The sequence below is a fragment of the Apis dorsata genome, unplaced genomic scaffold, assembly GCF_000469605.1.
Source record: "Apis dorsata unplaced genomic scaffold, Apis dorsata 1.3 scaffold_68, whole genome shotgun sequence".
Taxonomy (NCBI): domain Eukaryota; kingdom Metazoa; phylum Arthropoda; class Insecta; order Hymenoptera; family Apidae; genus Apis; species Apis dorsata.
Genome location: NW_006263366.1, coordinates 1,307,611 through 1,324,571, shown reverse-complemented (window position 1 = coordinate 1,324,571; position 16,961 = coordinate 1,307,611). Strand labels below are relative to the sequence as shown.

General features: G+C 42.4%; 1 protein-coding gene across 1 annotated transcript in view; it reads right to left on the bottom strand.

Moving 5' to 3' along the window:
• The window catches only part of LOC102677285 (neuroligin-4, X-linked), a 219,658-nt gene that overhangs the window by 41,210 nt on the left and 161,487 nt on the right, over window positions 1–16,961 (bottom strand). Inside the window, exon 8 of the mRNA XM_006610083.1 lies at window positions 192–319. Coding sequence (XP_006610146.1) covers window positions 192–319 — 128 coding nt within the window. The remainder of the gene's footprint in view (window positions 1–191; window positions 320–16,961) is intronic.

The window sequence follows — 16,961 nt, the reverse complement described above, 5'->3', positions numbered from 1 at the left end:
CGCCCACTATTACCCCCTTCGCTTTCGAGAAAACGAAATCATAGAGCGGAAGTGGCGGCACTCGAGGCCCATCGCTCGAGGTGAATGAAAATTACCCGCTTAATTAGGACACGGGCGAAAGGAAGGGAGGGGACGATGGGTGAAATGAAAAGAAATTTCGACCGATGCATTTTGCATTTTCGACCACTTACCGATCTCCAAGTATTTCTGGTGCACCGGATCGTATTGATCCCACGTCAGGCTCCGAAAACGGCTTTTCTCCCGGCTGGCGGGCAGAAGCGTGTCGTTTCGACCGTGGTGATCGATCACGTTCGGGTTCCTGCAACGAAAACGTAAATCGTTGTTTAGATATGTTACGTACGTGTGTACATCGGGATCCATTCGGATCGCAGTTATACCGGTATATACCAGACTGCGGTCCGGACGTATTTCAACCCCCTTTGTGCTCCCTTCCCGGGATATATTCCCGGTGTGTTTCATCTTGGCCGGAGCAAACGCGCCGTTCCAATACCAGTTTCTCACACTTCATTTGCGCGGACTCGAAGTGAACCGTTCCACGAATTTCTTCGCCCCACCCCTTTTATCGATAAATTCCTCCTTTTAACAACGCAAATCGCTCCTTTCCACTTCCGCCCCGATTAACTTTCCATTCGTTCTGTCCTCTCCCGCGATACCGGTTAACTTAAGCCACCGTACAATCGAACATCGTACGCAAAAATGTAAAGCTTGGCCGAAGGATTAACGAATTATACTTACTTCCACGTGGAAGATTCCAAAGATTCGTTCGTTGTACTTTTCTTCGTCGTACGAAAACGTAATCTTTTCTACTTCTTCTAAATCCCAATCAACATCTTCTATCGAAGCATACGTCGATCTCTCTACTTTCGAGATTCTCATTAACCTTGGCCAGTGAAACGGCAGGCTGGGAAGGCCTCGTGCGGCGAATTAACGCAACAAGTAGGAAATTGAAAGTGAATTAAGCCGCGAGCCGCGACGTGCGCTTTGTTCGCGCGTTTCCAGTCCGACCACGGACCACCTCGAAGAACACGGCCACGGAATCCGTGATGCGGGAGGAGGGCTCGTGATTCGCGGATTCGAGACACGATCGTGGCATAATTCACTATCGAGAACTCTTACTTGTCCGTGCATACGAGAGAAGGGTGGTCCTCGTTCCGATATCGGTTTGATCCCTCGTTACTCCTCTCTTCTTTTCCTCTCGCGCAATCAGGCCTGTTTACAGGGACGATACACGCGTCCCTTTCGCTTGGATCGAGAATGGATGGAGGATTGGCGGGGAATTAATCGGATTAAGATGCCGAAAAATTTCTCTTATGGTGAAACGAATAAAAGAATCAGGTTCGATCGTAAAAAAGTAAATTTCGAAAATTTTGTGGAAAAATTATTTATAACTTCAATTTTGAAAAGTTAAAAGAAATATAATAAATATAATATAATATAAAATGACGGGATGGAATAAATTGTAGGAGATACGTTAAAGGAGATTTTTATTTGGCCGAGTTATACGGTAAGGTGATCCGAAGGCTGAAAGCGACGCGAGTGCACGAAACAGATAGCTGCCAGCGAGACCTTTCCTGTTCCCCAGGGGCGCGGATCCCGATGCCGACCGATGGAGAACAAACATGCTCTTTTTACGAGCGAGGGAACATGCGGCGAGGAAGCCGATTTTCCAGCGAGAATTCGATTTCCATTTCGTGGAAGGAAACTTCGTCGAAAACTTTGTATTCGGACAGGTATCGATACTTAAAATTGTTCGATCGTAAAAATTCGAGTTACGCGTGAAAGAAATAATTCGTAAAAGGAATAATTCGCTGAAACGTTTTAATTGTCAGAAAAGCGATAAGAACGACAGGGAAAAATCACCGATTTCTCGTCCGATGATGAAAAACCACCCCTTTTTCTCTTCGAAATATACTTTTTTGGAAGAATTCTGGCAGAACAGAATTATTACATGGTATTAAATAGCAATTCCATAAAAAAAAAGAAGAAATCAAAGAGAAAAAGAATCGAAGATAAAGATTCTCGATCTCGCGTCGAGGGGAAATTTCTGCGAGGCAAAAATTTGATCGGTGAGAACCAATCGACCGAATTCTATGACGCGCTCTTTAAAAGCTACTTTAAAAAACCATCGATTCCAGTGATTCCGGCGTGATAATGGAGAATCGTGACCCCCGTATTATTCAACCTTTCCGATTGCCCGAGATTTATAGCCGAACAGGGGATAAATGTTAAATTTCGCAACGTTTGATTTTGAAGCGGTTTGATCAATCGCACTCCCGAGCTGCAAAATATTTTCCTGCTTGGCAAATAATCGAAGGGCGGAATTGGCCTCGTGGGTGGATGGTCGCACGCCTGCGGGAAAATGATGCGCGATGCAAAACACTTGCTTTTCGAGAAACGATCAATCAGGAGAAAAATTTCGAAAATCATTAGTTTCGTTTTCTTTGTTCTTGGATCATGAAAGTTAAATAAAAGGAATGATAGCGGGAAACGTGAGAAGATATTTCTTGGATTTCGAACGGAGAAAGAATCTTTATCCTCTCCGATATTCTTTTTATCCATCAGTGAAACAATCAGGAGAAAGATTCAGGACAAATCGGAACAAACAAAAATTTCGAAAATCATTAGTTTCTTTAATTTCCTTTGTTCTTCGAATCACGATTCGAACGAGCAATGACGAGATCAGCTTCGTGAGTATTGGTGAAACAATCAGAGGAAAGATTTCGAAAATCATTAGCTTCTCTAGCTTCGTTCGCTTTGTTCTTCGGATCATGAAGTTAAACAAGAGGAATGATAGCGGGAAACACGCGAAGACTTCTCTTGGATCTCGAACGAAGAAAGAATCTCCATCCTCTCCAATATTCTTCCTCCATTAGCTTTACGAGCATTCAGGGGAAGTATTCAGCATCACGAAACAATCAGAGAAAAGATTTGGAAAATCATTAGCTTCTTTAGTTCGCGGATCACGCTTCGTTCTTCGGATCACGATTCGAGCGAGCAATCGTGACGAAGTTAAATAAGAGGAATGATAGCCAGAGACACGCGAAGACTTGTCTCGGATCTCGAACAGAAAAAGAATCTCCATCCTCTTCGATATTCCTTCCCTGCATCAGCTTTGAGAATATTTGCGAAATAATCAAGAGAATGATTTCGAAAACCATTAGCTCTAGCTTCATTCGCTTTGTTCTTCATCCTCTCTGATATTCTTTCCCTCCATCAACGAGCACTCGAAACAATCAGAGAAAAAATTTGGAAAATCATTAGCTTCTCTAGTTCGCGGATCACGCTTCGTTCTTTGGCTCACGATTCGAGCGAGCAATCGTGACGCAGATCAGCTTTGCGAAACAAGAATTTGCTCCCCAGCTTTGCGGGGGAAAGATTTGGAAAATCATTAGCATCTCTCGCTTCGTCTGCTTTATTCTTTATCCTCTTTGATATTCTTTCCCTCCATCAGCGAGCACTCGAAACAATCAGAGAAAAGATTTGGAAAATCATTAGCTTCTCTAGTTCGCGGATCACGCTTCGTTCTTTGGCTCACGATTCGAGCGAGCAATCGTGACGCAGATCAGCTTTGCGAAACAAGAATTTGCTCCCCAGCTTTGCGGGGGAAAGATTTGGAAAATCATTAGCATCTCTCGCTTCGTCTGCTTTATTCTTTATCCTCTTTGATATTCTTTCCCTCCATCAGCGAGCACTCGAAACAATCAGAGAAAAGATTTGGAAAATCATTAGCTTCTCTAGTTCGCGGATCACGCTTCGTTCTTTGGCTCACGATTCGAGCGAGCAATCGTGACGCAGATCAGCTTTGCGAAACAAGAATTTGCTCCCCAGCTTTGCGGGGGAAAGATTTGGAAAATCATTAGCATCTCTCGCTTCGTCTGCTTTATTCTTTATCCTCTTTGATATTCTTTCCCTCCATCAGCGAGCACTCGAAACAATCAGAGAAAAGATTTGGAAAATCATTAGCTTCTCTAGTTCGCGGATCACGCTTCGTTCTTTGGTTCACGATTCGAGCGAGCAATCGTGACGAAGATTAGAAACAATCGGAAGAAAGATTTGGAAAATCATTAGCTTCGTTGCCTTTGTTCTTGGGATCATGACTCGAAAGTTAAATAAGAGGAATGATAGCGGGAGACTTGTCTCGGATCTCGAACGGGGAAAGAATCTTCCATCCGCTTTAATTCCGTAATTAAAGAGGTAAATGGTAATTCTCGGACGCTCTAATTGTGCTACTCGCGTTTAAAGCACCAAGTCCCTGACCCGTTTTCGGCTGAAGTATCTTTGAACAGAAGTTCCAACAGGCCGATGTACAGTCACGAATTCGGATTTAGTGGATCAAGTGCTTAAAGAGGCGCGCGTGTCGCGTTGGGGTTGGATTAAGAAAGTGGCGCCCGTTATCGCGTTAATTTTCCACTCCGAACAATCGAAAAGGATCTCTCGATTTTTCAAAATCCTTTCGACGAACTCGACCTCTGATTATTTCGCGACTGCTTAAATGTAAAATTACAATTACAATTACAAATTACAACGACGGAGAAATAACGAAGGTTTTTAACCTCGAAATGTTCGCTACATCCTTGATCGAATCGGTGACGTTTAACTTGCACTTAACGCGCTCTTTCACTGACATTTAAACATCTTCTCTGAATCCTCCACGATTCGAGGAATACGATTCTCGAGAAAGTTCGCGAGCGACTCAACGGCAAAGTCGCGTTTCTCTCACGCGTTGGCCTCGTTCGACGATTATTAGAGCGATCCAGGTATCGTGCAACTGACACAGACAGACAGATAAACCGGATGTTACAGATCCGGTAATCGTAACGATAATCCATAAATGGGAGCGTCGCACAAAAGCTCTCGAATCCACGAAACACCGGCTGTCACCCCGGCTATCGCAACGTGGCTGCACTTTCGTCAAAGAGGGACACCGGTTTAATACGATTTCCTGTTTCCTTCCCCTCCTTCTCTCGTGATTTTAGACGGATAAGCCTATCGCGGGAAATTACCGATGCTCACGCTGCGATTGTTAAGGCGATAATTTTCGCATTGCCCCCCAAACAATTGTGCACAGCTCCTCTGATCAGCCTAAATGGAATATTTATACAGGTATAATGGAGCTTGTCACTCGTCAAGACAAACGTAATATAGGTTCAAAGGTAATTAGGCCGAGTGGGAGGTGTTTCCAGTTTCGCGCGATCGAGCGAACTGTAAAATTACGAACGTGTCTATTATTATCGACGCATGAATAATAAATCGTGGGTCAATTTTCTTATCCCTCTACAAGTGTCTCATTAAGTGTTATTTTCTTGAAATTTCTCATAATTTATTCCTCTCGTCGTTACTTTTGTCGTCAATTCTTGATTTCCGTTCAAAGTTTTTTTTTTCGTTCGAAGGAATAATAAAGAAAGAGAGAAAAGAAAATGGCGGGGAGGGGAAAATGGCGCGAGAATGAGTCGAATATTTTCAAGTTTCTCATTTATTACCAGCTTTCGAAAATACGCTCGACTTTGAAGTGCTCACGTTTTCGAGGTATTCAGGGATCTCACGTTTCAGAAAGGCGCGATGAATTCTCTCGCCTCCATTCTTCTTCGACGCGCTGTTTTGCGACACTGAGATGAACAGAATGAGAATTCGAGACGAACATGAAAGCTGGTAGGACGTTCGCGTTTTCTTCCCTCCCTTCCTTGTGCGAAGAGTGGCCCTTTATCCGTTTTCCTACGATATTTGTACGACTAACGTGGCAAACTTTTCAATGTTCAATGTGCAGAACGAAAAAATATTAAAACTCGTGGAGACACGAATTCCGAATTCGGAAAGATTCGATTATAACTTAGCTGTAACTTAATGTAAACGTTGACAAAACTTGGGGAGGAGCGAACAAGAATTATCGTTCTACGAATTCTTCTGATAGTTGATGGAAAATTTAACGTTTCCATTTGAGAAAGATCGCAAAGAATTGATCGCAATATCGATGTCTCTAGTATGGCAAAAATATCTGTGGGCATTCCGTTGGGATACATAAAAAATACTATACAAAATATCCTAAATCTTCGTCGAAGAATCACATCGAAGTTTAAACCACTATTATTCACGACAGAAATTATAAATGAAATATTGAAATATGAACCTTTGCCACCGAAGATGATGTCTCAATTTGATGAGACAATTTGAAGAGGTTTAGGATGTTGGCTAAGGAAAAAGCACTATTGGAATCTAAAAAAATTGCATAAATGAAAAAATTCATAGATGAAAAAATAATCAAAACAAATCTACAATATGATAAAAATTTTCTATTCTTCATCGAGAAAGAAAGACTATGAAGACTCATAGAACGGAATGTCTACAAGCTAAAATTTTTCCAATTATGCGCATAATATATTCCTCTTACGGTGCGTCAATCCTCGAATTGATTTATTTTATTTTAATTCTACGATGGATCGTTTCCTCGATATCCTCGTCGCGGGAATAAGAATTTCTCGCGAGTTCTTTTACGTGGCTTTCATTTTCAGTTAATCATCGCGTATTCTTTCAACGATGGGTGATCCCTGATTGTCCGGATATCTTGGAATCACGTATGAAACCGAATTCGGTTTGGCGATGATCCAAAGGGATTCGAAATTGCGATGGGTCGAAGATTGGCCCGGCGGTGAGTGAATAGGCAGCCGTATAAAAGTTGGCAACCGGTGCCAGACACCTTTCGTCGAGCCTTCTTGCGGATTGTAATCTCGTAGTGGCGTGTGGCTGTCAGTTTGCTCCGCTCTAAGCTGACGGAAATCGATTAGGCGTGACAAGGGTGTTTCGCACTTTTTCAGCTTCGCTCGATCGGATTCACGCGAAGATGCGAAGGAGCAATGCCTATTTTCTCTCTCTCTCTCTCTTTCTTTCTCTCTCTGAAAAGAGGAAAAAAAAAAGAGAAAAAAAAGAATGAGCTCATCGTTGCCATCAATAATCCTCGATACAATATCATTAAATCTTAAAAGTGTATTTCATTGTTCCCGTGAACGTTTCCATCGTGGATGCGCCAGCTGGTTAAACAATCACCCAAACACAGTATAATCACGAATAAATTTCACCGAAAATTGCCTCCTCTCTATTATCCACGAATTAATGATAGCCGAGCTTGACAAAGTTTCATTTCCCAAATGCATCATTCTACGGAATTCCAGGAAGAATTCGTTTTTTTTTTTTTCATTTCATCGAAAACACGAAATACCAATGGTTCGTTGGAGAACTAACTTCTCGTCTAACGGACGAATTATTTTGATTAAAATTGCCCCACGATCGATCGTGCATCATCCATTCCGATAACGAACGATTTTTCACCGATAATCCCAATCCACCGCGCCACTATTTCATTTAACGAGCCACTTCTCTCCAATTTCGTCTTTTCTCCTCTTTCCCCCGCCAAGATGGAACGACTCGCTCGTTACTCGAAAATGAAAAATAGCCAGAGCAGAAATTTCGAACGCGATACGCGCGACGAAAGAGTTTCGAAGAATTGCGGTACAAACCGGCCGCTGAACAGATATGCATTCCGTCGTAATTACAAGCGCTAAATCAACGTTATAACTCGCCACCACTGGTTTCCACCTTTCCCTCAATTTCGCCTTCTCTTTCCACACGCGTGTCGTTTACCACATTCTTGGCCGCCGCCACTGTAGAATTTCCTGCTGATACCGACGAAAAAGCTTCATATTCGGGATTAACACCCGCTTTACGAGCCCACGAACACCGGGCTAAAGACAGTCTCACCCTTTGCTCCGCCCCCTCCCTTTCAGATATAACCGGTGCCACGCGCACATCTTGAAATTGCACCAGTTATTCGTCGCGTTCCCGTATTTTTCTCCTTCCCACGATTTCGATATAACTAGAATTACCAGTTTCATCCCCAATCTCTCTCCCTTCCTTTCGAATTTACTCCCCTTATATTCTCTCTTCCTTCTTCGTGTTTCTTTCTTATTTTTATTTTTATTTTTTTAAGCTTCGCTCAAAGTTTACGTTTCCCTTTTTCCCGCGCGAGTAATTACATTTTCGCGCAGAGGCTGGAATTCCAGACGCGCGATGGACTCTGTCTCGCGGCGGATCTTCCAAGTTTAGTAAGATCGTGTTTCCAAAGAAATTTGATCACAAGTTTGGATCGATCCAAGAAGAAGGTCTATTTTTCTCTATTAATCCACGAAGCGAGGGATATTTTTTGGTATACTTAACGTTAATTAAACATTTGCCAGATTGAGACTTTGACTCGCATAAAAGTATATTCTCCCTTCCAAAGTGGTAACACTCTGCCTCCCTCTGTTCCTTCGTTTGCCAAGCTCGCAATAATTACGGTAGTTGTACGATCCCGTTGTCTACCCGCTCCCCGCACGTCCCACCCTCTCCGCCGTGGGGGGGTTGCTTCGTGGTCGTTGCGAGATAGGTGGCGGGGTGGGTCGAGTTTCGGGAGAATATTAAAGTTTGCTCATTAACCGTTGATGCATTGCCCTCTCTCTTCCACTCCTCCCCCCTCAACAGCGACACGCTACTCGAAGAAAGAGTGAACACCCCATTTTCTTGCCCCGCAAAACGTATCTTGTTCGACGTACAACACGTTGGGAACTTAATTAAACAGATATTGGCGTGACGACGACGCTCCGTTAGACCGTGTTATTGTACCAAAATGGCCGAATCAAATTGTACGAGACATTCCATATTATTCCGCGAAGATTTTAGCATTTTATCCAAATAAGGGAAATATATTCACTTTTTTGAGAGAGAATAAAATAAAATAAAAAGCGGAATAATAATCCAACGACAATGACTGCCTAATGAAAAGGAAAAAGGGGTGGAATTTTAAGGGTGGAATGGTGTCGCTAACGCGATCGTCGCATCGCCGGTTTCATAACGCGTACAGTGGTCGCGAAATCCGCTCAGTTCCCGTTTATGGAATGTGTTTAGAGAACGATAGAGCGTGGGTGGACGGTGCGAGGCTCAATTACCCGCTACCTGCCTCCGCGCGTTTCGTAAATTGCTATTAGCGGTTTCGTGTGCCCGGTGAAATTGTTTCGGTCATCTCTGTACGTATATCTTCCCTCGCGAAAAATATAGGAAAGAGAGAAAAAAAAGAGAGAGAGAGAGAGAGAGTGTGTACACGCGCGTGTAAAATTTCGCGTTCAACTTAAAACGGTCGATTGCGTAATCGCGCTGTTACTTATTGCACTTTACAGCCTATTAATATTACTGCAATTATCGCATTTGCGCGCTGGCTAGGGTTAATAATGGAATTCACGCGTCGCTGAACAATCGACCGCGCTGATTTATTATTGAATTAACCCATTCATTTGCGCCCAATCGACGCGGAATTCCAGGGCCTGTATATCGGCCCCACGTATCGGTGGCCAGGAAATTTCTAACTTTGCAACCAGCGTTTAGCAATCTTGCGACATTTACGGAACGGAAAAAACATCCCTCTGGCTGGTAATCGAGCGACACGCTCAATGGGTATCGAAATAATATCGCGGCGGCCATTAACCGTGTACTATTCGCGCAGTACTGAATCAGGTGAGCACCGTCGAGCGCCGATAGAATGCGAAATTAATCGAATTCCGGTTGTTATTGAACGTCAGTTGAAACGGTACGCGATAAAATTTGCCGGGAAATTTTCAAGCGTCGCATTTTCCGACGCGTTTCTCGATCTCGATTCGAGTTTTGATCGATCGATTTTCCGGTTAAACTTTTCTCTCGGCGAAGAAAGAATTTAGAATTTTGGAATAACGTATAAAAAAGAAGAAAAAAAGTAATGTTTCATTTTTAACAACTTTGGTAATTGAAAAGAGATTACGAGGATTGGAAATCAAATGGATCTCGCAAAGATTCGCTTCGAAATCGTTTACTCGAAAAATAAAATCCTCCCTATCACGGGGATAATCGATAATTTGCAGCTTCGTATATATAATGAAAGATATCGTAAAGCTTTCCTCGTTCGAAGCTCGTTCGAAGGGATTGGTTACGATTCTCGGTGGAAAGGTTGGTTAACTAGGTGTAATTACCACTTTGCCGTGTAAACCTTGGGGTTGGTATCGGCTAGTCACCGTTAAAAGTTTTGCTCCCGGTTTAATTGGTAACATTTAGATTGGAGGAAAGTTGCCGATAGCGGCGCTATCACCGGAACTTTGTTGTCTCTTATTTGAGCCGTATTTGCAATTTAAACGACAGAGCTAATGGACGCGAGACACGTAATAAGTCGCGTGTTACGCTCGAGCCATCTGGTGTGCGCGTCGCGGTGCGCTGGTGTGGTGAATTCATTGGCATGAAATCGCGTGTTCGCTCCGCCAATGGTCGGCCAATTGTCAATTAATTCATGGTAATGGCGTCCGATACTGGATCGAATTTCGGGGGGAGGGGAGGGTTGCGCGGATTTAAAAGCATCCGAAAAGAGATCGGTTTCCCTCGATAATTTAAGATCGGCGAACTCGAATAAATAAAAGACGACACGGTTTAACGATAACTCGAGCGATTTCGAGCGTCTCGAAAGCTGTAAAACACGGAACTTTTAACTTTTAAGAAACTTTCTTCGGAAACTTTGGATATCCTAAATTTCTTTCTCTATTTCACACACTTTTAACTCTCTAATTGGAACTCGGAATTCGGTCAGTGAAAGAATATTTAGAATATACCATTATCGCGATAATAACAATGGTGCATATAAACTCGAAACTTTGGAATTAAAATATCGAGTGGCGGTGCGATCCATTTATTTTAATTCGGAAAACAAAAAAATTGGAAAGTTTATTTTAACGTAGAAAATAAACATCCTGTTCGATCATTTTGACATTTACTCCCTAGTTCGCGTCTCGTTCTCTTTTCTACAAACTGATTTTTGCTTCCTCCCTCTGTCGCGCGGTACGATAACCTTGGTCGGTATCTATTGATTCGTTTCCTCCGTACGATACCACCCATCGATCCATCCATCCATTATGCATAACGCAAGAGAGAAAAACCGTCTAACCGTCGACTAACCTGTTGCGAGTCGCGTCGCGGACAGGGATTCGGTAGAATTTTCAAACAACTTTCAGCTCCCTGTGCAAAACACGAAGAAGTCTAAAAGTGTTATTCCTTTGATTGTTTACAAATTTATTCTGGATAATTCGAGTGAAATTCGAACGGAGTGAAACCGATTCGATACTTATCCGCGAATGAAATCGTTCAATTTCAATTTTATCATTACGATAAATTCCAACGATCTAATGTTTTACCTTAATTCCACGTTTGCTTTATTTTTCTTAAATTCTCGACTTATAATTAAGCGACAATTTCAAAGTTCCGAACCGCAACTCGTACATCCATTCTTGTGTCGGTTTATCTCCTTTTCTGGATGAAGTTTCTTTCTCTTGTTGGAATCTCTCTGCGCTTCCGTACACTTTCTTTTTTTTTTTTCTTTTTTTTTTCGGTCATGTTTTTCCTTCCTTCACGCGGCCGCCTGCTATCTGTTTTACTCCGGCTAGTTGTTCTTCTTTACGACGCTCCTTCCGGAGAGTCAAGAAAATGATATAAACTCACGCGACAAAACTTTTCTAGGGACCGGTACCACTATTCCAACTTTCGCCAATAATCTTCCTCCTAGCAGGATCTCTTTACCAGTCGAGAAAGTATCTTTATTCTACAAAAACATTGTAAATCGGATTTCTTTAGCTTCACAACCAAAAGGAAAAGAGGATAATTTCTTAACTACGTTCGAGTATTACGATCGTTCTTTCCTTCTCTTTCTTTCTTTCTTTTTTTTCCCTTTTTTTACGATCTCCTGTATCTTTCCGGAATCTCGAAAGATCTAATCATCTCGCAATTTTCAAACCTTATTTTATTTGTCGATAAATTTTTCGCTCAAAAAAGAACAAACTCCCCCGATATCAATGAAAAATGAACCAGAACGTGTATTCTCTCGAGCTCAACAATCGTTAAAACACTTTCGTGACAAACAAGGAAAAAGAAGTTGTATAAAAATCCAATATGTTTTACTCGCGCTATAAACGACTCGTTACTTATTTTTCCAGAGAAATTCCCTTCGACCAAGCTTAACCCCGAATCGTGAAACTCCGATACGATTTGGCCGACAATACGGTTTTCATCCACGGTTGGAAATCGGCACGGCCAGGTGGCACCGTGTTAACGATCGACCAACGCAGAGTCCACGGTAAATAGACGTATAGGATACGATGCCTGTAAACAATAATTTAGCATAATCGCGCGGACTAAACGTTACGGCGTCCCAATAACCGCGAGCGTGGCAATCGCAAACAGTGTCGCGGCATCGGCGTACTTTACTCTCGTAATCCGCCGGCAAACACACCATAATACAGACATACGTGGCAACGGCCCCTCGAAACTGTCCTTAATGCCCTTTGCTCGCCACCAACCTCGCATTCCATTTTGCCAACCTTACGAATTTTACATTACTTTTTCCGATCTCGCTTCGATCGAGATTTCTGCGAGCGGAATTCTTCGAATTTCGAATTTCTTCTTTAGTGGATGGAAGATTATGGAAGTGCGTATTTTTTCATCCAATTAAAAACCAGGCGTGGCGATTTAGAGACTGCGTTTGGGTAACGCTCAATCGCTTGCAGAATCGTTGCTCTTTTAAACTTTTAATTCGACATCTTCTGTAACTTCGTTCTGCGAGGGAATCCCAATCAATGCGAAACTTTTTACAAGATTTCGTAATGATATTTTGTGGTGGTTAATTCGATATAAAAATTTTAACGATTAAAGGTTGTCTTGAAATTACTCGGTTTATTATTCACCACGAAGCAACGCGTTCTTTCCCGCTCAATTGAACGATTACTGTCGAACGAAGTGGCGATATAATAGGCCGCGTTAACGCCACGGCTACGTTTAAACGCTATAAATCCAGTGAATGCGGTGTTAGAATCAATGTCGTTGTCCATTAAAGCTGGATCGCGCGATAAATAACGGGGGGAGGGGGAGGGGGAGGCTGAACACTTAAAACTTTGCACTCGCACGTTAACCCCCGTTACGAGACAAGGTTAATTTCATCGGTCATCCCGCGCCCCCCCCCCCTCCGCCTCTCCCATCCCCGCCACGCCTCCGGCCAATTACAACCTCTCCCCCCTTTGATACCTCCAGATAATAGATTATTATATACGATAGCGTTGGCCGTCGGCCGCGCTCGCCACGGATTCGCAAATTTCAAATGGCCGCGATATCGATTTCGTATTTATTATCGCTCCGCCGGTAACGCAGTTTATCATAATTTACGGCAAATAGGGGCGGCCCCGTGCCGTCACACGTCGTAATTCAACCCTGACTGACGCTAACTCCGCAGGATTATCCCTTATGCCCACCTGGATTCACCTCGTCACGCCACCCCTCCCCTGCTCCTCCCCCTCCTTATGGACCAACGCCGCGTTTAGTCGCCATTTTTTCCCCTTCCTTCTCACCCGTCAACCTTTATCCCGTATAATTGACAAAGATGATGGATTCACCGCCTCCCTGTTTGATCCTTCGTTAGGCGCGACAGCTTGTTCGCGAATTATCCTCACTACGACGGCCTTGTCGGAGTGTAATGAACGTGTAACGATGTATCGCGAATTGGAAAGGAAAAGGAAATGGTTCTCGCTTTTCTCGCGGCTAAAAGAAAAGATAGGATGATGATACATAATCGAACGCGAGGGAAAGAAGTCGTCATGTCTTTTGGAAATTTTACTTTGGCTGAAAGATTTTATTACGCTGGCGTGGAAGGAAATAAAAAATAAAAATTCGCATAGTGCGGAGAGCGAAGTAAGTTTGTAAATTCCATAAAAGGGAAAAGAAAAGAAAAGAGATAAGAATTTCTGACCCAGACTCCCGCGAGAAAGAATATCCCCCGGTTGGCAAATAAAATTCAGTTTGCCTGTGGGGCTGGCTCCCCTTATCGCGGGGCAATTTATATTCTCGCTTCTAAATTACCACGAATTTTCAGAGGATCTTGGCGGTTGGTCGGTCGAATACCCCACCCCGTTTTGTCACCTTCCGTATGGCAACGTAGGAAGGGAAGAGGATGAAAGTTTGTTGCCAATAATGGAAATGGAGAGCGCATTCGAGTAGAGATTGCGTCGCGTGGTAGATTGCCGGGACGTGGTTCAAAGCTCGACCAAACGAGCGGTGGTCTTCTCTCGACTTTTTCTTCTCTCAAAGAGAAAAAGCTGGTTCCCAGGAATAAAGCTTTTGTCAAGGTTATGTCTCGAAACTCGTTCGAGCGAATTTTTCGCTCGGGGCCGATGCTCCTCCCCTCGTGTATGCTTTCCTCGCCCCTCTCCCTCTTCCCCCTTACACTTGTTTCCATTTTCTTCGCTTTTTCTTTCCGCCGACAGAAAAGACAAAGCTTCCTCCCAAAACTGTATCCACGATGTTTTTTTAATCACGTTTCGACGACGTAGAAGAAGAAGAAGATCTAGGTGGAACCTTGGACGGATATTTTCGTCGCTTCAGGATTACGATATTCCAGTATATATTGAACTTTATCGATGTATTAATACGATTTAATATGTTATTAAATTGGTTATTAAAATTAATGTCGTCCGATGGATATGGATGTCACCGGCATTAATATGCGCCATGTAATGGTCGAGTATAATATAATAGTTGCAATACGATTTAAATTATGATAGTTACGCAATTTGCAATGAAAACGGGTCAGTAATGACACACAAATTTGATTAATCGTGATATATAGAGATATAGAGAAGTGTCGCTAATTTTCTTGCCTTCATCACAACATTTGAATTTGTCCATCTAACTTCATCCCATTAATTCTTAATTGACCATTAGAAAAAAAAAAAAAAAGAAAAAATTACGAACTTCGAGTAAGGATAGATATTTCCATGATTTCGATTTCATCTGAAAATTCAGAGATGCTAATCGAGCGATGCTAATTCCATTCGCTCGACTCGAGAAGACACGTCAAATTTAATAATTCTTCTCTGTCATTCGAAAAAAACGATTCCACTCGATCACGCATGATTGATTTATTCATCGACTTTCTCTTATTTTTTCCTCTCTCTCTCTCTCTCTTTCTTTTTTCCAATGAGAATAAGAGAGAAAAGATTGAAAGAGCAATCGGAAGCTGGGCGAAGCAGCCGTTTAAATCGTTTCTAGAGCAAGCAGGAGCAGACAGCTGTGTGCGCCGGACACAGCGGACGACTTCTTCCAAGTGGAAGGAAAGTCATAGAGTAGCGGACTCCTCCATTTGCCTAGAGGTGATATAGAAGAGGGGGGAAGGGGGGCGGATCGAGGTAGGTTAGGTAAGGTGGATCGAGCAAGAATCACGAATTGAAATTTACTCGGAAAGTTCGCCACCGAGGCGCTTCCGGGCAAAAACCGGAACGGAAGTAAATATGTCACGCTCGATTCGCGTTCGAGTAACCGGCCAAGAGAGAAGGATTCTCCAGAGTTCTATTTTTTTTTTTTTTTTCCCTACTTTCTTCGCTTTCCTTCCCTTTTTTTTCTTCGAAGTACATATTGGACAAGAGTAACTCTCGAGAGTTTTACTCTCAAACGTGTTTGCTCCCTTAATGGATTCCCGCGAGTGTATTTTCGAAATCGAATATGGCGGAATTGTATCCCGTTCGAAGTGGAAAAAAATATTGCGTGCGATTTTAAATTAATTTTAAATTGGTCGTAAAATTATTACATTGAAATTAATTCATTATTCTGTTTATTTATTTACAACGATTTTCGAATCGTTTCTTTTCTTCGACGTCTTACACGATACCGATCGCACTCGATTATTTTCAACTCAAGCTTTTGAACATTAATTGAACATTTTTTGTAACACGCTGCATGCTCATAATTTGACCGTTTTGGATTAGGGATTAAACGGTATCTACGACGATATCTATTAAATAAAATAAAATACATCGTTGACCCGACAAAAAGCAATTTCAAAAGCGAATCCAAATCAGTCGATTCCGGTATGCGTATGAAAGATAGCCGGATTGGCGGAAATCGAAATTTCGTTATCTCTTTGTTCGCAAACCGGTGTCCCGGATAGCTTCATTCGATCTAGTCCGTTTAAATGCTAATTTTATTTAGACATTTATACACAAACGAGCGGGCCACCGATGTGTTCGCATTTGCCCCTCCGTTTAGCCTTTGATTGACGACACGCATAAGAATCGCGCGATATTACCAGTAACGATCTTATCTTTCCACCGATCCTGCGTTTATATTTCGTGCATAATTATAATATTCGCGAATATACTTTGCGAATAATTTTGTTTTTCAAAACCAACGCGAACATTCCGTCGCAAAGTTTTGAAATTAAATCCGTCAGAGGTGGTGCTTTATAGAGAAAAAATTAAACGTACAAAGTGCACGATGAATAAACGAATTATAATGCTTTGCTATGACAATATACGCAACAACATAGAAGTTAACGATTTAATCGATATAATTGCGTATCGTGATGATTCGATACCACATATCTTTCAAATATATTTTAAAATATTTCGGGGTAATTTCTTTAATTAATAAACGATAACCTCTGCTTATAACGTAATCCCCCTAACTTCCTCCCCTCCTATTAAATCCTCAGCTTTTACCTCGATTATCTGATTATTATATGTGTATATATCTAGGTATCGGAAGCGAAACATTTAATCGAAAAACAATTCTCGCTCGGCAAATTGTGCCTATTATCGGTAAAGTAAGTCTCGAAATCGAATTGCGCTCAACGGCACTCGGGTTCAATTTTTGAGCGCGAAAATCGTGGCCATGTGCATAATCCGCCACTTCGGCTCTTCCCCATAAGCGACGAAACGTCGGCTATTTTCTGCTCGTTAATTAAACGAACGATCAAAAAGTAGCGGACGGAACGAGTGGATGCTCGTTTCCAATCCGAATTAGCAATCACTGCGTTGGTGATTGCGAGTCGAATCAAATCTGCTTCGAAACGGAATTCGGCCGCGTGCCTT